The sequence below is a fragment of the Myotis myotis genome, unplaced genomic scaffold (genome assembly GCF_014108235.1).
Source record: "Myotis myotis isolate mMyoMyo1 unplaced genomic scaffold, mMyoMyo1.p scaffold_m19_p_9, whole genome shotgun sequence".
Classification (NCBI taxonomy): Eukaryota; Metazoa; Chordata; class Mammalia; order Chiroptera; family Vespertilionidae; genus Myotis; species Myotis myotis.
The window spans coordinates 89,100,506-89,121,389 of NW_023416401.1; the positions used below are offsets into that span (position 1 = coordinate 89,100,506).

At 39.2% G+C, this 20,884-nt stretch overlaps 1 protein-coding gene across 1 annotated transcript; it reads left to right on the forward strand.

The window, feature by feature from the left end:
• The first annotated feature begins 16,415 nt into the window (after positions 1 to 16,415).
• On the forward strand, positions 16,416 to 16,841 carry LOC118662531 (ubiquitin-conjugating enzyme E2 variant 2-like). Its single transcript, XM_036321003.1, is given in 3 exon segments — positions 16,416 to 16,536; positions 16,539 to 16,581; positions 16,700 to 16,841. Coding segments are annotated over 3 exon segments (306 nt in total).
• The last annotated feature ends 4,043 nt before the right edge of the window (positions 16,842 to 20,884 follow it).

The window sequence follows — 20,884 nt, forward strand, 5'->3', positions numbered from 1 at the left end:
TAGGGGACTTTACACCCTGCTGACTTCACTGCATAGATCTCCTAGACAAAAAAATTACAAGGAAAAATGACTAAAGGATACACTGGATTAGATGGATTTAATTGGCATTTATAGAACATTTCACCCCAAAGCTGCAGAATATACTTTTTTTTTTCAAGTGCACATGAATCAGTCACAAATATAGACTACAAGTTAGATCAAAAAAAAGTCTCTACAATTCAAGAAGATTGAAATTATATCAAGCATCTTCTCAGATCACAGTGGAATGAAATTAGAAATCAACCACAGTAAAAACACCCAAAAACATTCAAACACATGGAGGATAAATATCATTTTATTACAAAATGAATGTGTTACCAATGAGATTAAGAAAGAAATAAAAAACTTCCTGGAGCACACAGAAACCAAGATGGCGGCATAGATAAACACCAGAAATTGCTGCCTCGCACAACCACTTCAAAAATACAACTAAAAGGCAAAACGGACATCATCCAGAACCACAGGAAGGCTGGCTGGGTGGAAATTCTACAACTAGAAGGAAAGAGAAAAGCACACTGAGACTCAGAGGAGGTGCGGAAGTAAAGTACAGAGGTACGGATGCGTACACGGAAGGGGCTGGCAACAGAGGACGCGGTTGTCTTTTTCAATCAGGAGGGAGTCTCAAGCTCCCGACTGCTCTGAAATCCAGTTCTGGGCAAGTCTCTGGGGATCCAGACTCATACAGGGAGAAACTGGACTGTCTGGCATCAGTCAGAACACGAGGGCGGCTTTCTCTCAAATGTGCTTGCAGCGATTACCGGGACACTGAGACGCTGGGCCTCTTAGGGTAGGACTGAGGATCTTCCATAGCTGTTTGCTCCGCCCTGTTGATTCCCTGAGACCTCTCCCCACCCAAGCTGTGTGCAGAGGCTTTTGCATATGAAAGGCCTGGACCTAACAAACTGCAGCTGGGTCAGAGAAACCCAGAACTTCCAAAAGAAGGCCCAAGGCCCCACAGCAGCTTGCATTGCTTCATAGCTGGGCCTAATATGGGCACCTCCAAATCCCAAACAAAGAAGAAGAATCTGCAGATCTCTCCATAGCTCCTGCAGGGTAGCCTAAATTAGCACCTTCTTAGAGATCCAAGAGCCAGTATACCCAGTGGTCAGAGTGGGACCATCCAGATTACAAGTCCTCAGATCCATAAGGGACACACTCAGGGGGCAGACTCAGTGACCTCCAAAGCCCCACTGAAGCAAGTCTTGCCCCAGAAGGGTGTCTCCAGCACAGAAGTTCCACTGCAGACACAGTGAGAATCAGGATTCTCACAGCCAATTGGCCTGGAGGTCAATTCCTCCCAGTGATACCTACAATGATCAAGGCTTAACAAAATAATACTGTGCACAAAGCCCACAAAGGGGTGCACCAAGAGTGTCCACCTCACATAATTGGGGAGACTGAGCCACTGGGCCCTATAGGACACCTAGCACAGAAAGCCACTCTATCAACACAGGGAAGCATAAAAAATGCGGAGACAAAGAAACAGGTCACAAATGACAGAAATGGAGGAAAGCAAACTACTGGATATAGAGTTCAAAACCACAGTTATAAGGTTTTTCAAGAATTTTCTAGAAACCGCCGATAAATTTAGTGAGACCCTCAATAAATCTACTGTGAGCCTTGAGGATATGAACAAGGACCAACTAGAAATTAAGCATACACTGACTGAAATAAAGAATATTTTACTAGAGGATCTCAAGAATCAATTCAAAGATTTGAAATATAAAGAAGCAAAAAACACCCAACCGGAAAAAAAAAAAAAAGAAAAACGAATCCAAAAATATGAAGATAGTGTAAGGAGCCTCTGGGACAACTTCAAGCTTACCAACATCTGAATTATCAGGGTGCCAGAAGAAGAGAGAGAGCAAGATATTGAAAACCTATTTGAAGAAATAATGACAGAAAACTTCCCCTACCTGGTGAAAGAAATAGACTTACAAGTCAAGGAAGCCCAGAGAACCCCAAACAAAAGGAATCCAAAGAGGACCACACCAAGACACATCATAATTAAAATGCCAAGAGCAAAAGACAAAGAGAGAATCTTAAAAGCAGCAAGAGAAAAAAAGGGAGTACCCATATGACTGTCAGATGATTTCTCAACAGAAACTATGCAGGCCAGAAGGGAGTGGCAAGAACTATTCAAAGTGATGAATGCCAAGAACCTACAACCTAGATTACTTTACCCAGCAAAGCTATCATTCGGAATTGAAGATCGGATAAAGAGCTTCACAGATAAGAAAAAGGTGAAGGAGTTCATCACCACCAAACCAGTATTAATGAAATGCTGAAAGGTATCCTTTAAGAAGAGGAAGAAGAAGAAAACGGTAAAGATACAAATTATGAACAACAAATACACATCTATCAATAAGTGAATCTAAAAATCAAGTGAATAAATAATCTGATGAACAGAATAAACTGGTGAATATAATAGAATCAGGGGCTTAGAAAGGGAGTGGACTGACTATTCTCAGGGGGGAAAGGGGTGTGGGGGGTGCGGGAAGACACTGAACAGAAATCGTGCACCTATGGATGAGGACAGTGGGGGGTGGGGTAAGGGCAGAGGGTGGGGTGGGAACCGGGTGGAGGGGAGCTATGGGGGGAAAAAGAGTAACAACTGTAATAATCTGAACAATAAAGGTTTAATTTTTTAAAAAAAGGGAAAAAAAAGAAAAGAAAGGCAGATTAAAAAAAATGAGATCTATAGGTTGAGACTGGAAGGTCTGGGGGATATTTTAGGTTTACATGATCTGCTGAGTGGTCATGACCATTTCTTTTACCACATCTCACTAATAACACCATTATTGTCTGTTGTGTTCAACTGAAGTGCAAGTTAATTAAGCTGGGAAAAAATAGTGAAGCCTTTTCATAAAGTTTGTGAACTTGCAACAATGGCAAGGGAATAATCTTTATATTACCTTACACAAAGAACATAGACACTGTAATCAGTACTAATATATATATATACACACTATATATATATATATATATATATATATATATATATATATATATATTACTGTGCTCACGTGTATGAAACTTCAAGGGTATTTTTTACTTTATTTTTTAATTTATGGTTGAATTTGCTGATAATTTATTTTGTTATTCAAGAGCTATTTTTAAAGGAGGTAAAATAATTGTTAATTAATGTATAAAAGAGTTGTTAGCCCTAACTAGTTTGGCTAAGTGGATAGAGCATCGGCCTGTGGACTGAAGGGTCCCAGGTTTGATTCCAGTTAAGGGCATGTACCTTGGTTGCGAGCACATCCCCAGTAGGGTGTGTGCAGGAGGCAGCTGATCAATGTTTCTCTCTCATCGATGTTTCTAATTCTCTATCCCTCTCTCTTCCTCTCTGTAAAAACTCAATAAAAATATATTTTTTTTGAAAAAAAGAAAAGAAAATGAACACACAACTCAAATCTCTGGGACACAGGAAAAGCAGTCCTGAGAGGGAAGTTCATAGCACTACAGGCATACCTCAAAAAACAAGAAAAATTAACAATTAACTATTTAACCCTACAAATTAAAGAATGAGAGAAAGAGCAATAAGAAATCCCTGGGTAAGTAGAAGAAATGAAGTAATAAAAATTAGAGCAGAAATAAATAATATAGAGACTAACAATCCAATACAAAAGATCAATGAAACCAAGAGCTGGTTCTTTGAAAAGTTAAACAAGATTGATGAACTGTTAGCCAGACTCATCATAAAACAAAGAGAGAGGACCCAAATAAATAAAATCAGAAATGAAAGTGGAGAAGTAACCACTGACACCACAGAAATACAAAGGATTGTAAGGAAATACTATGAACACCTACATGCCCACAACCCGGACAATGTGGATAAAATGGACAAATTCCTAGAAAAATACAATCTCCCAAAATTGAGTCAGGAAGAATTAGATAACTTGAATAGGCCAATAATAACTGAAGAAATAGAAGCAGTAATCAAAAAACTCCCAGCATAATACAACAAGAAGATATAACCCTGGTAAACATATATGCACCCAATGCAGGAGCACCCAAATTCATAAAAAAAACTCCTGGAAGATATCAAAGGAGAGATCGACAACAATACAATCATAGTAGGGGACTTTAATACACCACTGACAGCACTGGATAAGCCCTCTAGACAAACAATCAGCAAAGATACAGCAATCCTAAATGACTCACTAGATCAGATGGACTTAATAGACATCTTCAGAACACTTCACCCCAAAGCCAGGGAATATACATTCTACTCAAATGCTCATAAGACATATTCAAAAATAGACCATATATTGGGTCACAAGCAAAGTATCCCCAAATTCAAGAAGATTGAAATCATAAAAAGCATCTTCGCAGACCACGATGGCATAATATTAGAAATAAACTACAATAAAAACAACCCAAAATACTCAAACACCTGGAAGCTGAATAGCATGCTATTAAATATTGATTGGGTTACCAATGAGATCAAAGAAGAAATTAAAAAACTCCCAGCAAACAAATCCCGTTTCCAGATGGCATCAAGGGGAGTTTTACCAAACATTCAAGGAAGCACTAACAGTTATGCTCCTCAAACTATTCCAAAAAATCCAAGAGGAATAAACACCTCCAAGGTCTCTTTATGAGGCCAGCATTATCCTAATTCCAAAACCAGATAAAGATACTACAAAGAAAGAGAATTGCAGGCCAATATCCCTGATGAACATAGATGCTGACATCCACAACAAAATATTAATAAATTGGATCTAGCAATATATTAAAAAGATCATACACCAGACCAAGTGGGATTAACTTGAGGGGTGCAAGGCTGGTATAATATTCACAAATCAATAAACGTGATACCTCACATAAACAAATTGAAAGATAAAAATCACATGATCATATCAATAGACAGAAAATGCATTTGACAAAGTCCATCACCCCCTATGATAAAAATTCCCGGCAACATGGAAATAGAGGGAGCATATCTCAATGTGATAAAGACAATATATGACAAACCTACAGTGAACATAAAACTCAATGGGCAAAAACTAAAACCATTTCCTCTAAGAACAGGAACAAGACAGGGATGTCTACTTTCACCACTCTATGGGAGAATATATTTGGCAATGATATATCTGATAATGAGTTAATATCCAAAGTATATAAGGAACTCACAAAGCTTAACTAAAGATAGACAAAAAGTCCAATTTAAAAATGGGCAGAAGACCTAAATAGATACTTCTCCAAAGTAAACATACAAAAAGCCAAGAGATATATGAAAAAATGTTCAAAGTCACTGATCATCATAGAGGTGCAAATTAAAATGACAATGAGGTATCATCTCACACCTGTCAGAATGGCTACCGTGAACAAATCAACAAATGACAAGTGCTGAGGAAGATGTGGAGAAAAGGCAACCCTAGTGCACTGCTGGTGGGAATGCAGACTGGTGCAGCCATTATGGAAAACAGTATGGAGTTTCCTCCAAAAATTAAATATGGATCTGCCATTTGACCCTGTGATCCCACTTCTAGGAATATATCCTAAGAAATGTGGGGCATCTATCAGAAAGAATGTATGCAGCCCTATGATCATAGCAGCACAATTTACAATAGCTCAGATCTGGAACAGCCCAAGTGCCCATCAGTTGATGAGTGGATAAAAAAGCTGTGATACATTTGCTCCATGGAATACTATGCAGCAGTTAAAAAGAAAGATCACTTACTCTTTGAGACAGCATGGAGGGTCCTGGAGAATATCATACTAAGTGAAATAAGCCAGTCAGGGAAAGAAAATATCACATGATCTCATTCATATGTGTAATCTAAGTAACAAAATAAACTGAGGAACAAAATAGATCCAGAGACATAGAAGCATGAAACAGACTGTGGAATCTCAGAGAGAAGTTGGGGGAAGGTGGGTCAGTGGAAAGAATTCACCAAAGACCTTTGAGTTAATATCCAAAGTATATAATGCATAACCCATGGACACAGACAATATGGTGGTGAAGGCCTGAGGTGGAGTTTGGGAGAGGGCTAGAAGGGATCAATGGGGGGAAAAGAGGGACATATGTAATACTTTCAACAGTAATGTTTGAATTTAAAAGAAGAATAAACCCAAAAAGAAAAGCATAGAAATTTATTAGATTGAACACTGAAATAGATAAAAGATCATTTGAATAAATGAAAAATCAGCCATTATGGAAAACAGTATGGTGTTTGTTCCTGATTAGGAGACCTCCATGTTAAAGTTGTCAATTCTCTCTAACCTCTAAATTTTTTATTTTTTTAAATCTTCACCTGAGGAGTGAAGATATTTTTTCCATTGATTTTTAGAGAGAGTGGAAGGGAGGAGGGTTGGGGAGAGAGAAAAAGAGGAGAGAGACAGAAATATAGACATGAGAGAGACACATCGATTGGTTGCCCCCCACATGAGCCCCAACTGGGGCTGGACATTGAATATGCAACCTCGGCATGGGCCCATGACTGGAATCAACCCTTTGGTCCACAGGCTGACGCTCTAACCACTGAATCAAACCAGCCAGGGCTCTAACCTCTAAGTTTAATGCAACCTCAGACCACCCTGATTTTAAACAAACAGATTTTTAAAATTGATTTCAGAGAGGAAGGGAGAGGAGAGAGAGAGATAGAAACAGTAATGATGAGAGAGAATCATTGATCAGCTGACTCCTGCATGCCCCACATTGGGAATTAAGCCCACAACTTGGGCATGTGCCCTGACCAGGAATCAGACCATGACTTCCTGGTTCATAGTTCAATACTAAAGCACTGAGCCATGCCACCCAGGGCCACCCTGACTTTTTTAATGCGGCAAAATTATGTTATAGTTCACCTGGAAGAACAAACCATCATAAAAAGAACAGGAAATGAAATTCTGAAAGTTAAGGTTGAAACGTTTTATAAATAGAACATTGAACAAGACAGGAATTCCAGAAACAGCTCCAAGTATATGGAAATGTAATAAGCCACTGAAGTGGCATTTGAATGCTTGGTCAGGATTCATTTGGTTATGTGTAACTGAAACTCAATGTAAAATATCTTTAAAAAAATGGGGAAGATCATGCCCCATGCCGGGAATCTCTCAACTTCACCATCGAAAATGGCCTGAGAAACAAGCAACAAACAAACAGTGTATCCTTTGGCGTGCTTCTGTTGGTTTGAAAGGCTGTGCGTGTGTGTGCGTGTGTGTGTGCGTGTGTGTGTGTGTGCGTGTGTGTGTGTGTGTGTGTGTGTGTGTGTGTGTGGAGGGGGGCGGGGGGGTATACACATTTGTTTACATATGCTTAACCCCCTAACAGGATGGACAGTGAACAGGTATTATTAGTGTCTCCAGGTAGGAGATTCAAGGGGCGAATCTTCCTCCACAGCTGGACCTCAGGAGAGTTGAGTTAAGTATGTTGTCTAGTCCACCATCGGCAGCAGTACCCATATGCTTCATGTATATCCTTTTTTGCGTACATGAACTTGGAAAATGTGAAAAAAGTATAGGGCACATGATTTTTAATTGACATAATGGTATTATGCTATGGATCTCAGTTTTTCCTCCAACCCAGCAATGTTTTTTAAGATTTATTCATCAGGCTGTGTACATGCCTAGTTCATTGCTTCCAACATTTCCATGTGGCTGCTGGTCAGCCAGAGAGAGTGATTTACACTGCAGTAATACATACTGCCCAGCCCTAGCCGTTTTGGCTCAGTGGATAGAGCATCGACCTGTGGACTGAAGGATCCTGGGTTCAATTCTGGTCAAGGGCACATGCCCAGGTTGCTAGCTCAATCCCCAGTAGGGGGCGTGTAGGAGGCAGCCAATCAATGATTTTCTCTCATCATTGATGTTTCTATCTTTCTCTCCCTCTCCCTTCCTCTCTGAAATCAATAAAATATATATTTTAAAATTTAAAAAAACAAACAAAAACAAATACTGCCCAGTTTATAATGATATAAACCTTTGATGGCCAAAATATGTCACATGGTTCCACCTAACTTTAAGTTCACGGCCACCATGTGACTATGGAAAGAGAAAGAGCTAATGACTAGCACTGACCCCCCTGTTGCCTTCAACTCCCTGCTGCCCCAACCAGTGGTGTGATGGGCATGCCTGACGTGTCCTCCACAGGCCCATGTGACCACTGCTTTGGACACACGCCTAGGAGTGGAGTTTCTGGGCAACACGGCATGTAGTTAATTTCACTAAGGAGAGGCAGCTCACTCTCCAGTTGGCTGCTCCAGTCCCTGCTGCAAGCACATGGGAAGGTGCCTATATCCCCACATCTTGCCAATGCTTGGTAATAACCAGCTCTTTAAGTTTTGCCAGTCAAGTAGGTGTAAAATGATAGCTGTTATTGTTCTAAATTGTAGTTCTCTGATTTCTAATAAGTTTAAGTATCTCTTCATATGCTTGTTGGTCTTTTAATTTCCCTCTTCTAGAAAGTGCTTGTTCTTTTTTTTCTATTAGGAGTCCTATAATTTTCTTGTTGATTTTCAAGAGTTCCTTGTAGAGATTTTCACAGGATATTAAACAATATGAATGTATTCCTTTTCTCCCAGAAAGTAATGCATTATTTTAATGAATTCTATCTCATCTCCCAGTTCTTTGGGGTGGGTGTAAGGGGGGGGGGGGCGGGGAGAATCTCAAGAAAGGAAGACAGGCCAGACTTGAATCAGGAGCCATTCCTGGGCCAATCAATGGTGACTGGGCAGGTGGGACCTAGAAAATGACAGCTTCTATATACACCACAAGTCTGGGACAGAAGAAAAAACTTTCCCAGAATAATTGGGGATGGGTGGGGAGGGGGTGTTGCAAGGAGGGAGGAATGTTCTTTTTCTGGGCAAAGCAATAGATAGTCTCTGGCTTAGTATCTGATGAAAAAATTAGTCCATGTATCCAACAGGATTATTTGATTGCAAGTGACAGAAATTCAATGGAAACTAATTTTTTTAAAAGAAAATGTATTGGTTAAAGTAATTCAAAAGTCCAGTGGGTAGGAAAGCTGGATCCAGGCTCTCAAGTGATGTCATCAGATCTCCATCTCTCTCTCCATCTTACCAATAAGCTGTCTCCAATGTGAGTATGGTAGCCTCCCATAGCCAAGCACACAGATCACATAACAACTCCAGCTAAAGAAAGTGGTTCTATCCTAATCATACGATAGAAAAAAAATTTGGGAAGGATTCTGATTGGTCCAACTTAGATCACATGCCCTTTCTGAGCCAATCACTGTAGTCAGAGGAATGGAGTAATCTGATTGGTCAGATATGGGTCAAGTATGGGTGGTGGATGGGCTCATCCCCCCCGAGACTACAGTAAGAAGGTGCCCCATGGGAAAGAGGGGTTCATACCAGGAGATCAGAGAAGACATGCTCGTCAGGTAGAACTCAGAAATGCCAGATATAGACCAGATCTCCATCACATTTCTTTCCCCAATATGTATCCTATATGGGCAAGAATTTAAAGAAGGAAAAAAGAAACCACAAAAGAGTTCAGATAAAATATTGGTAACTGAGAGAATTAGGGGGTTGGCAAGTGCCTTTCCAACTATGACACTAAAATCAGACACCATATGAAAAAAGACTTATGAATATTAAACTTCTATAGCACAAAAATATACCAACCAACCAGAATCCCAATAAGTAAGATTAAGAAACTAATGAGTCCTGGCCAGTGTGATTTGGTTGGGTGTTTATCCGTGCACCAAAAGGCTGTTGGTTCAATTCACAGTCAGGGCACATGCCTGGGTTGCTGGCTGATCCCCAGTGCGGGGCATGCAGGAGGCAGCTAATGGATGTTTTGCTTTCACATCGATGTTTCTCTTTCTAAAAATCAATAAAAATAAATAAATGAAAAAAAAAGAGAGTGAAGCAAAATATTTAAAGTGTTGAGATACCCCACCAATCTACAATTCTGTAACCGTGGTGTTATTTTTCAAAAGTGAATAAGTAGAGACTTTCTTGGACAAATACAAATTGAGGAAATTTGTTGCCAATAGACTTGCTTTGCAAGAAATGTTAAATGGAGCTCTTTATAGAGAAGGATAATAATGTAGGTCAGAAACTCAGATCTACATAAAGTAAGGAAGAGCAGTGAAGCAAGATAGTGAAGATAAAGTAAAAATGTTATTTTTCATATTCTTAATAGACCTAACAGACATTTTGTTCAAAGCAGTAATAACAACGTGTTTGGGTGTACATGCTAATGTATATACACATGCTCATGTATGATTATGCATAAATGAAATGAATGACAGCAGCATTATAAGGGATGGAAGGAAGAAATTAGGAATAATCTCTTATTGCACTACTTGTGAAGTGGTATAATGTTATTTGAAAGTGGATTTGGATTAGTTATAAGTGTTAGGGAAAACTCTAGGATAACTACTAAAAATAGTCAAAAAAGAATTGATGATGCTAAGAAAATGAGTCATATAAAATGCGCAATTAAATCAACAAAAGGCAAAAAGAGTGAAAGAAAAAAAATAAGAACAAGGGCAACTAGTAAAAAAGTAAGAAATATATTAAAATATGCATATAAAAATAAATATATATATATATATATATATATATATATATATATATACACACACACACATATATATACTAGAGGCCCGGTGCACAAAATTCTTGCACGGGTAGGGTCCCTAGGCTTGACCAGCGATCAGGGCTTCCCCTGGCTGCTGGCTGGGGCCTTCCTTCGTTCCACGCCGCCCCCTGGTGGTCAGTACACATCACAGTGAGTGGTCAAACTCCCAGTCAGTCAAACTCTCAAGGGGCAATTTGCGTATTAGCCTTTTATTATATAGGATATCCTCACCTGAGGATATTTTCCATTGATTTTTAGAGCGAGTGGAAGGAAGAGGGAGAGAGATAGAGAGAGAGAAACATGGAAGTGAGAGAGATGCATTGAATGGCTGCCTTCCCCGTGCACCCATCCAGGGCCAGGAGCCTGCAACCAAGGTATGTGCCCTTGACTGGAATCAAACCCAGGACCCTTCAGTCCACAGGCTGACTCTCTATCCACTGAGCCAAACTGGCTAGGGCTGAAATGTAGTAAATATTAATCCAACTATATAAAAAATCACTTTGAAAACCAATGGTTGAAGTACAACAATTAAAAAAACAGATATTGTCAGAGTGAATAAAAAAGACCTAGCTATACATTGCTTACAAGAAACCCACTTTATTTATTCTTAAAATTTCTCTCTCTCTCTCTCTCTCTCTCTCTCTCTCTCTCTCTCTCTCTCTCTCTATATATATATATATATATATATATATATATATATATATATATATATTTTATTGATTTCAGAGAGAGAAAGGGAGAGGGAGAGAGAGAAACATCATTGATGAGCCTGCAATTGAGCTTGCAATATGGGCATGTGCCCTGACTGGGAACGGAACTGTAAACTCCTGGTTCATAGGTCAATGCTCAATCACTAAGCCACACTGGCCACGCAAGAAGCCCATTTTAAATATAAAGACACACATAGGGTAAGAGTAAGTGGACGGAGAAGAATATACCACCTTAACACTAATCAAAAGAAAGCAGGAGGAGCGATATTCCATTCAGACAGAGCAGACTTCAAAGTAAAGGAAGTTACCAGGGACAAAGAAGGACATTAAATAATGATAAAAGGGTCAATTTTCTAGGAAGATGTAACAGTCCTTAATGTACATGCACCTACCCCATAACAGAGTGTCAAACTATGTGAGAAAAAAACTGGTAGAAGTGCAAAGAGAAATACATGAATCTACTGTCATAGTTGGAGACTTCAACACTCCTGTATCAGAAGTGGATAGATCAGCAAGCAGAAAATCAGGAAGGACACAGATGAACTTAAGAACACCATCAGTCACCTGGATACCGTTGACATGTATAGACTATATCACCCAACGACAGAGGAATACACATTCTTCCCAAGCTCACATGAAACACTAATATAGGCCACTTTCAGGATCATAAAACACATCTTCACAAGTTTAAAAGAATAAAAACCATACATTGTCTTCTCTCAGAACCCAATGGAATTAGACTAGAAATAAAAAACAAGCAAAAACAAAAACAGAAAGATAATGGGGAAATCCCAATAGAGATTAAACAACACACATTAAACATTTTTTTTTTTTGCCCTGCCTGGTGTGCTCAGTGGTTAGAGTGTCAGCCTAAGCATCAAAGGGTCATGGATTCGATTTCTGGTCAAGGGTATGTACCTGAGTTGTGGGTTCCCTCCCGGACTCCAGTCAGGGTACGTGTGGGAGGCAACCATTGATGTGTCTCTCTCACATCGATGTTTCTCTCTCTCTCTCTCTCTCTCTCTCTCTTTCTCTCCCCCTGTACCATGCCATCTCTCCCTTCCACTCTCTCTGAAAAGCAATAGAAAAAATATCCTCAGGTGATGATTAACAACAACAAATTATTGATTGATTTTGAGAGGGAGAGAAGAGAGAGAAACATTGATTTGTTATCCCACTTATTTATGCATTCACCAGTTGATTGTTATATGTGCCTTGACCAGGGATTAAACCCACAAGCTTGGCATATTTGGCTGATGTTCTAACCAACTGAGCCACCTGGCCAGGGCCTAAACAACACACTTCTAAATGACACATAGGTCTAAGAAGAAATCGCAAGAAAAATTTATAATATTTTGAATACATGAAAATGAAAACAACTTATCAAAATTTCTGGGATGCAGCAAAAGCAGAGCTCAGTGGGAAATTTACAGCACTGAATGCATATATTAAAAAAGAAAGATCTAAAATCCACCATTTTAGCTTCCACATTAGAGAAAAAGAAAAGGAAATTAAAGTAACAAAGGAAATAATAAAAATGTGAGTAGAGCCCTGACTGGTTTGGCTCAGTGGATAGAGCATAGGCCTGTGGACTGAGGGTTCCTGGGTTCGATTCCAGTCAAGGGCACATGCCCGGGTTGTGGGCTCCATCCCCGGGGGGGGGGGGGGGGGGGCGCGGCGTGCAGGAGGCAGCCGATCAATGATTCTCTCTCATCGTTGATGTTTCTATCTCTCTCTCCCTCTTCCTTCCACTCTGAAATCAATAAAAATATATAAAAATAAATTAAAATTAAAATATTTTTTAAATGTGAGTAGATATCAGTAAAAATGAGAACAGTAAATCATTAGAGAAAATCATGAAACCAATGCTGATTCTTCGAAAAGGTTGATAAAATTGATAAGCTTTTAGCCAGGCCGACTAAGAAAAAGAGAGGACACAGGTTACTAATATCATAAATGAAAGAGGGGCCATCACTACAGACCTTATGGACACTAAAGGGATAATAAAGGCATAGTATGAACTCTATGCCTAGAAATTTGATAACCTAGATGAAATGGGTCAATTCCCTGAAAGATATAATCTACCAAAACACACACAAAAAGAAGTAGACTATCTAAATAGATCTCTATATAGGGTTGGGCAAAAATAGGTTTATAGTTGTGACTACATGAAACACAGAGTTTATTCTTGTATTATTATTTACTAGAGGCCTGGTGCACAAAATTTGTGCACTCAGGGGGTCCCTCAGCCCGGCCTATGCCCTCTTGAAGTGTGGGACCCCTCGGAGGATGTCCACCCCAGTGGGGACCCTCATCCCATGGAGGTTTGGCCAGCCTGGGTGAGGGGCTGATGGCTGTTTTCAGGCTGGATACACGCCCTTTAGGGTGGGGGGTCTCCACTGGGGTGCCTGGCCAGTCTGGGTGAGGGGCTGAGGGCAGTTTTCAGGCTGGCCAAGCACCCTGGCAATGTAAGCTCCCAGCCTCTCCTTTTTTTCTTTTTTCTTTTTTTTTATTCTGGGATTTATTTACCTTCTATAATTGAAACGTTGTTGCCTTTAGTGGAGGCCTGCGGAAAGCTTGGCTTCCTCCATTGCCAGGGGCAACCCACTCCTGCTCGCTCCAGCTCCGTGGCCACAGCTGGCTGAAAGCAGGTATCTGGGGTTTGTTTAGTTTCTATAACTGAAACTTTGTTGCTTTCAGTGGAGCTCAGAGCTGGGCCGCGGCAGGCAGGGAAGCTTGGCTTCCTCCATCACTGGAGCAAGCAAGCCTCCTGCTCTCTCCAGCTCCGTGGCTACCAGCTGCCATCTTGGTTGGATTAATTTACATATAGTTGCTCTGATTGGCTGGTGAGCATGGCTTAAGGTGTAGCAAAAGTATGGTCAATTTGCATGTTTGTCTTTTATTAGTATAGGATTAGTTATTGTATTCCCATATGAACAACTATAAACCTACTTTTGCCCACACTGTATCAATAATTTTTGAATCATTACTGAATCAATAATTAACAACTCTCTGAATCAGAAAGCAACGCCTGAGATAAGTTCACTGGCAAATCCTACTAAACCTTTAAGAAATAAATTATGCTGATTCTCTACAGTCCATTTCAGAGGACAGAAGCAGAGGAAATACTTCCAAATTCATTCTACAATGCCAACATTACTCTAATAGCAAAATCAAAGACACTACAAAAAACTACAGGCCAATGTATCTCTCATGAACATAGTGCAAAAATCTTCAACAAAATATTAGCACATTGAACCCAATGATGTATAAAAAGAATTATACACCATGTCCCAGTGGGATTTATCCCAGGTATGCAAGAGAGGCTGGTTCATCATTTAAAAATCAATTAAAGTGATCCATTGCATCAGTAGGCTAAAAATGGAAATAAATCACACTATCATATCAATAGATGCAGAAAAGGCATTTGCCAAAATCCAACACCCATGCATGATAAAAATCTTAGCAAACTAGGAATAGGGGGGAACTTCCTTGACTTATAGAGAATATCTACAGCACTGGCCGGGGGGCTCAGTTTGTTGGAGCATCATCCCGTGCACTGAAAGGCTGCCAGTTCGATTCGGAGTCAGGGCACATACCTCGGTTGTGGGTTTGATCTCTGGTGTGGGTGTGTATGGGAGGCAACTGATTGGTGTTTCTCTCTCTCTCTCTCTCTCTCTCTCTCTCTCTCTCTCTCTCTCTCTCTCTCATCAGCAAAACAAATCCTTCAGGTGAGGATTAAAAAAAAAAAAAGAAAATCTACAAAAATCCCACAGCTGACATCAGACATAATAGTGAGAAACTCAAAGCTTTCCACTAAGATCAGGTCCTCAAGAAGGATGTCCCCTCTCACCACTGCTTTTCCACATTGTCTTTGTTTGCAGATGACGAGATCATTTATGTAGAAAATCCAAACAATTGACAAAAAAAAACCCCAAAAGTTCTAGATCTAATAAGTGGTTATAGCATGTTTACAAGCTACAATTTTAAAATATAAAAGTAGCCCTAGCCGGTTTGGCTCAGTGGAAAGAGCATTAACCCGAGGACTGAAGGGCCAAGGGTTTGATCCCGGTCAAGGGCTCATACCTGGGTTGCAGACTGGATCCCTAGCCCTAGGTCAGTCAGAGTGTGTGTAGGAGGCAACCAATTGATGTCTCTCTCTCACATCAATATCTCTCTCTCTGTCTCTCCCCCGCCCTTCCACTATCTCTAAAATTCAATGGGAAAAAATCCTCAGGTGAAGATTAAAAAAAAAGAAGAAGAAGTAAATTGCTCTTCTGTATACCAGTAATGACAAATGGGATCAGATTTTAAAAACACACAATACCATTCACAATAGTACCTGAGCAATGAAATAGGTATAAATCTAACAAAATACATAGAAGATCTATTTGAGGGAACAACAAAACTGATGATTGAGACCAAAGAACAACTAAATAAATGGAGAGAGAATTCATATTCATGAATAGGAAGACTCAATATTTTCAGTTTGTCAGTTCCCCTCAAATCAATTTACAGATTTATTGCAATCCCAATCAAAGCCTCCACAATTATCTTGCAGATATCAACAAACCAAATCTAACATTTATACAGAGAGGTAAAAGATCCAGAATAGCCAACACAATATTAAAGGAGAAGAACAAAGTTGGAGGACTTATGCTACGCTGCTTCAAGACTTACTATAAGCCTACAGTAATCAAGATAGGGTGGCATTGGCAAAGGCACACTACTAGATCCAAGGAACAACATAGAAAGCTCAGAAATAGGCCCACCTGCATATAGTCAACTAATCTTTGACAAGGAGCAAAGGCAATACAATGGAGACAATACAGCCTGTTCAGCAAATGGTGCTGGAACACCTGGACATCCACATGAAGAAAAATGAATCTAATACAGACCTTACATCCTTCACAAAAAATGAACTTAAAATGGATCATAGACCTCAACATAACGCACAAAACTATAGAACTCCTAGGAGACAACATAGGAGAAAACCAAGATGACCTTGGAAATGTCCTTTTAGAAAAATATTGATCCATAAGAGAAATAATAGATACGCTGGATTTCATTAAAATTAAAATTTTCGGCGTCTGAGTGCAGAAGAAGATGGCAGTATCCACAGGAGTTAAAGTTCCTTGTAATTTTTGCTTGTTGGAAGAACTTGAAGAAAGACAAAAAGGAGTAGGCGATGGTACAGTTAGTTGAGGCTTTGAAGATGATGAAGATATGACACAAGGTGGACAGGCATGATTATTGGGCCTCTAAGGATAAATTATGAAAACAGAATATATAGCCTGAAAGTAGAATGTGGACCTAAATACCCAGAAGCTCCTCCATCGGTTAGATTTGTAACCAAAATTAACATGCATGGAATAAATAATTCCAGTAGGTGCACGGAGCATACCAGTATTAGCAAAATGGCAAAATTCATATAGCGTTCAAGTTGTACTTCAAGAACTAAGACGTCTAATGATGTCCAAAGGAAATATGAAGCTCCCACAGCCGCCAGGAGGACAAACATACAACAATTAATTTTAGTGGATCTCAAACTTGTCTTAAATCAACAATCTCCTACTCGTGTTAATGTCTTGATTAAAGATCACAATGCAGAATACCCACACACTGAGTGAAAGAATGCCGGCTGGTAAACATGACCCGGACGTGTGTAAGAATATACGTAATATATGTATGCACATTATGTTTTCAGGTAACAGGAGAAAAGATGCAGCATAATTTTTTTTAAGGCACTGTCATTTAAACATAAACTTGAAATATTCAAAACAGAATTCAGGTTTACAAGACGGAAGTGTGGTGATTTTTACTAAAAAGTAAAAATCTCAACAAGGAAAAAGAGAATGGCAGGCTTTCTCCATCTGCTTAGTGAAAGAGCTTCCGTTTACATTGTCAAACTAGCAGGTACAATGAATATCGTCTCAAATTGTTTTAATGTTTGAAGTGGTGTGAGTGCTGACTACCAATAATATAAAAAATATGTTCAGGATGGTTTTGATACCTGTATTTATACTAAAAAAAGGCCATGGGAAGGTCAATAAATGTCTGTTAAAAGCTGTTTCTCTGTGTTACATGTAGGAGACATGTAAATATTTGTTTACAGTCTTTGTTTGCAAACCATGCATTTAAATTTAAGTGAAATCAGCAAAAAATAAATAGGTGTCTGTATATGTGATTTTTGAGATTAAAGTTAGTCTTAAAATGTATTAGTAAATAAAATGTGGATTGTGTTCTCAGAAACTGTGCCATTTCTATTATATTGATGTGTATATGGAAAGTGCCTTGCTGAGGTAGCAAAGATTGGAATTGTAGCTTTTCATCCATACAAACGTTTTATTGTTTATCATGTTTTGTAAACTTCTTGTGAATTGGAATTTGCAGAGTATTTTAGAGAACAAATTACTTGATTAATTTAATTTCTTCTTTGGAGAAGGAGGAATCCCAAGTATTATATTTTGACTTTGATTTCACCAGAAATATATTAAAAAGATGTTTGAATTCTAGCAATTTTTATAGAATTATAGATTGTAATTATCTAAATATACATTCTATTTTTTATTCATAACATCTCTTTTTTGGTGACATTTCCCCCCCACTGCTTTTTTAAAAGAATTCTTTATTGTTTAAAGTATTACATTAGTCTCCTTTTTTCCCCATTGACCTCTCCCCGGCCACCCTCACCCCCTGCCCCTCCCTCCAGTCTGTGTCCATTAGTTATGCTCATATGCATGCATACAAGTCCTTTGGTTGACCTCTGACCTCTCCCACTGCTTGTAACACTGACTGGGATTAATTTATACATTCCACGTGTCTTTCATTTTGGCATCTGTGTAATTCCAAACTGATGCTCTGCTTTTACCAAAGAGAGGTTTTAAGTTACTATTTTCATTTCAAAGCACTAAGATATACTACTTTGTTGAAAACACTCTTTTCTTATGGATTCACCACACAAAATAGAAAGGTGGTCAAGGACAGGTCACAAGGACAAATTTCTTAAACATGCCCTGACATGTTTTTGTCAGGTTCATTCATCTGTAAAGCTTTGAGCTACCTTTTCTTAGTCATTAATATATTCAAGTCAGTGATAGTTTGTCTAAACTTTTAATTTCAACATGGCTATTCTATTTTAATTATCAATGATGTTTAAAATGACACATAGAGAATATATAAATACAAATTAGTGCATGGGTAACTTATTAAAATAGGTTTGAAATGAACTATTACCTTGGAATACATTCTGAAAACTTTTAAATTGTTAAGGGAGATTAAGTTGAATTACACTGATGTCATACACAGGAGTCTGATGATTACTGATGGTAGACTCCGTGGTTGGCAAACTGCGGCTCGCGAGACACATGTGGCTCTTTGGCCCCTTGAGTGTGGCTCTTCCTAAGCCTTGGGAGTACCCTAATTAAGTTAATAACAATGTACCTACCTATATAGTTTAAGTTTAAAAAATTTGGCTCTCAAAAGAAATTTCAATCGTTGTACTGTTGCTATTTGGCTCTGTTGACTAATGAGTTTGCTGACCACTGGTCTAGTCAATCGCTTTAAGAACTTCTTTTCCACTTCGAAAATGTGTCTTATACATGGGTGCTGAATGCTGTTAAATTATTCATATATTGGTGGTCTGAGACTCTGAGTACCTTGATCTTGTCTCCTTCCCTTCCCTTCCCTTCCCTTCCCTTCCCTTCCCTTCCCTTCCCTTCCCTTCCCTTCCCTTCCCTTCCCTTCCCTTCCCTTCCCTTCCCTTCCCTTCCCTTCCCTTCCCTTCCCTTTCCCCATATCCACTAATTGTGAAAGTTTTTCTATCGGTTACACAGTCCCTGAAGTATATGTTCGAATTGGCCCTGTAACGTTTATTTCCCCTTTTTGTTTTGGGACTGTGGATCTCGGCTGAAATCTGCCTGTGAAAACAAGATGCATTTTGCATGTCACAATCAATATGCACGTGGCAGTTGAAGACACACTGGCTGATTACAGAAGTTAAGGCTGAACCACTCTTAATGGCAGTAACATTTCTGAGACAACAGTTTGAAGCGATTTCTCCTTGTCTGTTTTGTGATGGGGCTACAGTTAGGAGTGTGTGCTATTAAATGAACTGTGAAATTGCCTTTGAAATTTGTTTAAAAAGCTAGCAGCTGAGCCCTAGGGGATGATCTTATATTAATAAAGATTACAAAACTAAAAAAATTTAACATTTTCTGCTCTGCTAAAGACTGTGCCAATAGAATGAAAAGACAAGGCACAGAATGAGAGAAAATATTTTCAAAAGACTCATCTGGTCTACGGCCATACCACCCTGAACGCGCCCGATCTCGTCAAAAGACTCATCTGCTAATGGGCTAATTATCCAAAATATACCCCCTAAGTATTAAATTCTCTTAATACTTACCAATAAGAAAGCAAGCAAACAAACAAACAAAAAAAGATTAAAAATTGGCCAAAGATCTTAACAGAGAACTCAGCAAAGAAAATCTACAGATGGCAAATAAGCATATGAAAAGCTACTCTGCATCCTATGTCATCAGGGAAATGCAAACTAAAACAACAATGAGCTATCACTGCACACCTGTTAGAATGGGCAAAATGCAAAACACTGCCAAGACCACACGCTGTGAGGGTCTGAAGCAACAGTTCTCATTCACTGCCCGTGGGAACGCAAAACAGTGCAGACACTGTGGAATCAGTTTGACAGTTTCCTCCAAAACAACATATTCTCCCCATACAATCTACCACTCCTTGCTATTTACCCAAAGGAGTTAAAAACTTATGTCCACACAGACGTTTCTAGCAGCTTTATACATAACTGACAAATGTTGTAAGGAACTAAGATCCCCTTCAGTAGGTGAATGTGTAAATGAATCATGGTCCATCCAGACAGTGGAAACGTAGTCAGTGCTAAAAAGAAATGAGCTGTCAAGACATGAAAAAAATGTGTGGGAACCTTAAATATATAGGGTATCCCCCAAAATGTATACATACTTTTTTTTCCTGATAGGTCAGTTGATGTTTCTTTTCAGATTTAACCCATTGAAATTAATAATTATTCAAAGTGTGTGTACATTGTGTGTGAGACAATCTGTATATGATTAAGTGAAAAGGCTACATATCGCATGATTCCAATTATGTGGCATTCTGGAAAAGGCAAACTATAGAGACAGTCAAAGATCAGTGATTGCCAGGCATTGAGAACTGGGGGATCAATAAGTGGAGCACAGAGCATGTTTAGGGCAGTGGTACTACCCTGTATGATACCATAAGGATGGATACATGTCATTATACACCTGTCCAAACCCATAGGCTGTGCAACACCAAGGGTGAACAGTAATGCAAAGTGCGGACTCTGGCTGATAATGGCCTGTCAGTGTAGGTTCACCGGTTGTAAAGAATATACCATCGGGACGGGGATGGTAATAATTGGGAACAGTGCACATGTGTCGGGGCAGGGAGATGAAGGGAAAATCTCTATACCTTCCACTCAGGTTTGCTGTGAACCTACAACTGCTCTAAAAAATAAATGAAAATCCAAAATTAAGATTCCTCATTTAAATCATATCAAG